This window comes from Etheostoma cragini, chromosome 9 (genome assembly GCF_013103735.1).
Source record: "Etheostoma cragini isolate CJK2018 chromosome 9, CSU_Ecrag_1.0, whole genome shotgun sequence".
Taxonomy (NCBI): domain Eukaryota; kingdom Metazoa; phylum Chordata; class Actinopteri; order Perciformes; family Percidae; genus Etheostoma; species Etheostoma cragini.
Window position 1 is genome coordinate 7,983,330 of NC_048415.1, and position 4,479 is coordinate 7,987,808.

The 4,479-nt window shown below is 35.8% G+C and overlaps 1 protein-coding gene across 1 annotated transcript in view; it reads right to left on the minus strand.

The window, feature by feature from the left end:
- Positions 1–4,479, minus strand: part of myo1f (myosin IF) — a 21,774-nt gene that overhangs the window by 13,382 nt on the left and 3,913 nt on the right. Inside the window, exons 2-6 of the mRNA XM_034880738.1 lie at positions 3,846–3,974; positions 1,770–1,859; positions 1,564–1,658; positions 1,362–1,449; positions 1,062–1,151 (exon numbers count right to left, since the gene is read on the minus strand). Of these exons, the coding sequence (XP_034736629.1) occupies positions 1,062–1,151; positions 1,362–1,449; positions 1,564–1,658; positions 1,770–1,859; positions 3,846–3,974 (492 nt within the window). The remainder of the gene's footprint in view (positions 1–1,061; positions 1,152–1,361; positions 1,450–1,563; positions 1,659–1,769; positions 1,860–3,845; positions 3,975–4,479) is intronic.

Genomic DNA, 4,479 nt, shown 5'->3' on the forward strand with positions numbered 1-4,479 from the left:
GAGGATCCCCATTATTCATCATCAAAGCGAAGATTATTCAACCTATGTAAATATCATAAAGCAAAATACATGTTGTCATGTCAGAACAATGAAAATATCCTGGATTTGATAAAACAAAAGCCACAGTAGTAGGATGTTTCATGTTATAAAAACAACAAAACAGCAACTTGAAATAAAATCTCCAGTAAATTAAGAAAAAAAAGGATAACAGAAAAGATTGAACAACAGAATGATTTTGGCTTAAAGGATATTAACATGAATGGGAGTGGTCATGTATTAGGAGGCCACCATTATACATTTGGTCTAATCTGTTTATTATCTACTAAGTTGATGGTTCATATCTGTTTCTAGTCCCATGGTTCAATGTCTGTCAGTCAATGAAATGCAAAAGACTACAACTAATGTACTCACTATTTCTTTTTGTTATTCAAAACGCAAATGCTCCTTTAAGTTGAGTAGCAGAGTCATAATTATACGTACTTTGTGAAATTGTTCTGTGTTCATTTATTTGTATTTGCTGAACACTCAGTACAACCGACTTCCACATTGTTGATGAGATGGTGTGGTCATCTCGGATAATCTGTTTTGTCAGGTTGTACATGTTGTTATTTTGTTTTTGAACAATTTTCTCTCTTAAAAAGAAAACAACACTGCCTGCTAGCAGCTCTGTGAGCTTACAGTGACACTAAACGAAATTATTCATCCTCTGGACTCATTAATGTCTGTGTACATCTGTGCAAAATAACAAGGCCAGTAGTTGTGGAGAATTCATTCATTGCCATCTATAATGCGTTATTGCTAAAATGGCTCAAAAAAATCTTTAAAAAACTTAAATAACTAAAAGAAATTTAAACATTTACAATGTTATGACATGAAAACTCTCATCACATGTGATGAACCTTTGTCAAATACTTCTTCTTCTTTTTATTATTATTATTATTATTATGAATACTATTATTGACAAACAGTGTGAGAACAATAAGTAAAAAACGATTTTAATAATTTAAAATTTTTACATTGTGTCTACAGTACATAGGTGTTAAAGTACAGATTTTACTCACAAAACGACTGGAGTTGTTGTTCCGGACTGTCTTGGCGTTACCAAAGGCTTCCAACAGAGGATTTGACTGTAGTATGATGTCTTTTACATGCTGCAGCACACACACACACACACACACACACACACACACACACACACACACACACACACACACACACACACGCACACACACACACATGCAGGCAGGCAGGCAGACAGACAGAAAGACAGACAGAAAAACGGAGTGAGACCCAACAGAAATACCTCCACACCACACTGGATGTTTAAAGGTGGCTTTGATTCATTGCTTTTTTGTGTCTACCTGAACTTTTGACCCTCCTCCAGATACTTTGGAAATGTAACCCATGATGTATTTGGCAGCCACTGTCTTTCCAGCACCACTCTCCCCGCTACACCATTAAAAATAGCACACAACACACCACAAAACAAAATTTAAATTACAGAGTCTAATGTATTACACAGAACAATTACACAGAGAAGAAAAATGGTGCTTTTGTGTTCACCTAATGATGACGCACTGGTTCTCTGCATCAATCATCATGTTTCTGTACATGTTATCAGACAAGGCGTAGATGTGGGGTGGATTCTCGTATTGGGCCTACAGAGACAAATAGAGAAAAAAGTTGATGGATTCTTCAACGTCAGGGTGAACCACTGTACGATAAATACACAGTACATTGGTGATAAAATGATGAAGGGTTTTACTCACAGCTCCTTGGTAAAGTTCAATCTCTCTGTCAGTGAAATAGGGCATCTGTTTGAACGGGTTGACTGATATTAATACGGAGCCGATGTATGTCTGAGCGGAGAAGTTAAGGAACGCAAAGATAGTGAATTACTTCTTGTACATTTCCAATATTTAGAGCCTCACCAAAATTGCCTTTTTGTGGCAAATATGGATACCGATATTTAATATTCTTTGTAGATATATAATATGTTCTATATATACATATACTGAGTGGGACTTTGACAGGGAAGTCAGGTCAAATCAATTTACGTAGAATAGGATTGGGCAATATGTCAATATTATCTCGCTATCCTGATATAAGACTAGATATCATCTTTGATTTTGGATATTGTAACATTGTGATATAACATAAGTGTTGTCTTTTACTGGTTTAAAGGCTGCATTATAGTAAATTGGTGTGATTTTCTGAACTTACCAGACTTTTCTAGCTGTTCTATTACTTGCCTTTTCCCCACTAAGTCATTATATTCACATTACTGAAGATTACTTATCTTAAATCTAAGTGTGAAGATATTTTGTCTAAGCATCAGTTGTCAACACTACAATATAGCCGCAATATAGCTGTCGAGGTATGTGGTCAAGAATATTGTATTATCTGATTTTCTCAGTATCGCCAAGCCCTAATTTAAATGACATTTAAAAACCAAAGTGCTTTACAAAGAAATTGAAATGTCCTACAATTAAATACTTAAAACAAAATACATACATCAATAGCTGCAACAGATGAAATTAAAAGATGTTTAAGGTGGATCTGAGTCTTAATTAAATACTAAATTGCTAACATTTGCTAATTCAAACTCAGCACAAAGCACAGCTGAAGTTGATGGGAATGTCATTCATCTTGCAGAAATTTGGTCATAAACCAAAGCATAGGACAAATAAAAGATTGACCTGATGTCGGCACAAAATTAAAAAGTTATTGCATTCATAGCAATTCATTTAATAGTAGTTTTGCCATTTCACTCAAAACCACAAATTTCAAACTCATGGTGGCACTACTAGGAAATGTCAGGACCACCAAAATTAGGATTCATCATCCAGGGACTTTGAATATCTGAACCAAATGTCTTGGGAATCGCATCAAATAGTTGTTGAGCTATTTCGATCCAATGGGAACAACCAACACTGGCATTGGCTTCTAAGCAACGCTGCTAGTCGGGCTAATAAACAGACTGTTCATCTGCAGGGATATACTGAGGACATGAGTCTACCATGTACCATGACTTCAACAGTTCTAAACACCTGTGCTACATCCCTGATTATTACATGAAGGTTAACCACTTTACACTTCTTGATTACTGTGATAAAAGCACTTAAAAGTCAGAGCACACCCTTCTAACACTGACCACCAGGATCCTTTACTATCTGTAATGTTTACTTATAACCAACAACTCAGAGGTTGTTTTTATATATGTAGGAACATGGTTAATTAGTATTTTCTAATTGATGATCTACTACTAGTCATTCTTGAAACATTATAAATCTCTTGCAATCATGACGTGTTGCTACAGTGGAGTTTTACTTGAAGTGATGTCAGCTGCTCTTGCTTGCAGATTTTATGTGAATTTTGTTTTCTGACTCTAAATATGGGTTGGAAGTTTAGCTGTGGTCTGAAAGACGGAAGTGAGCTGTTGAGTCAGACAGTGAATGCAGAAGAGGAAGAGTAAATTCATTGTATTTATGCCCTTATATGTTTGTTTGTTTGGTTGCTCGGTTGATTGTTTTCACTGTATGTATGTATATTTCTTTCTTAGCAAAATAGTGTGGAGATGGTTAAAATGACATTTTCTTTAATCTCTCAATTTGCGGGTGCTTTTGAGTGATACAAGATAAAGGTGGGCATGAGGCTGATGACAAAGAGCCACATTGTTGACACATAATGGTCAAAGTTCCTCTTCCAGGATCTAAAGGAGTCTGACTTTGTAATGATGTCAACGTAGCTGTTGCTAATCTTCCTAATGCCCACACTGTAAGAATGTCAAAATTCTAAATCAATATTTGTGACAACTACCACTAATTCAAGACAGGCCAGGATACAAAGATGTAGTCGTCCATGTATCTTTTTTTGAGGTTTTCCACAACAGCGTCCTCAGTGATCTTGGACAGCAGGACCATGTCGTCCACTCCGCTTTGCTTCACATTTTGACTCTGCCAGTGGTACTTCGCCTGAATTACACACCAGAGAGAGAGAGAGAGAGAGAAAGAGAAAGAAATGTAATTTGTGGTTGACACATTCATTGTTGTTGTAAGTTGAATGATTGAATGGAAATAGTACCATGTGTTCAATAGCTTAAAGTGGCACACCAGTGATTTCACTCGTCATGAAAGGAGTGACCATAATGTTTTCTGTGGCATTGGAGGGATCTGTCCTGTGTTTGAGAAAGCTCGGCTTGCCTAGTTACAAAACGTGGCATTAAAGGACATTTCTTAATTCCTCAATTCCCTGTCATAAGTTAAAGTGACTTCAGGTCAAGTACAAAAAAGCTCTTAAAAATAATTGAGCTGAAGTGATAGAGAAAGAAAGAAATAGTAGATAGATATATAGATAGATAGATAAATAGATAGATAGATCGATCGATAGATAGGTAGATCAATAGATAGATAGATAGATAGATAGATAGATAGATAGATAGATAGATAGATAGATAGGTAGATCGATAGATAGATAGAT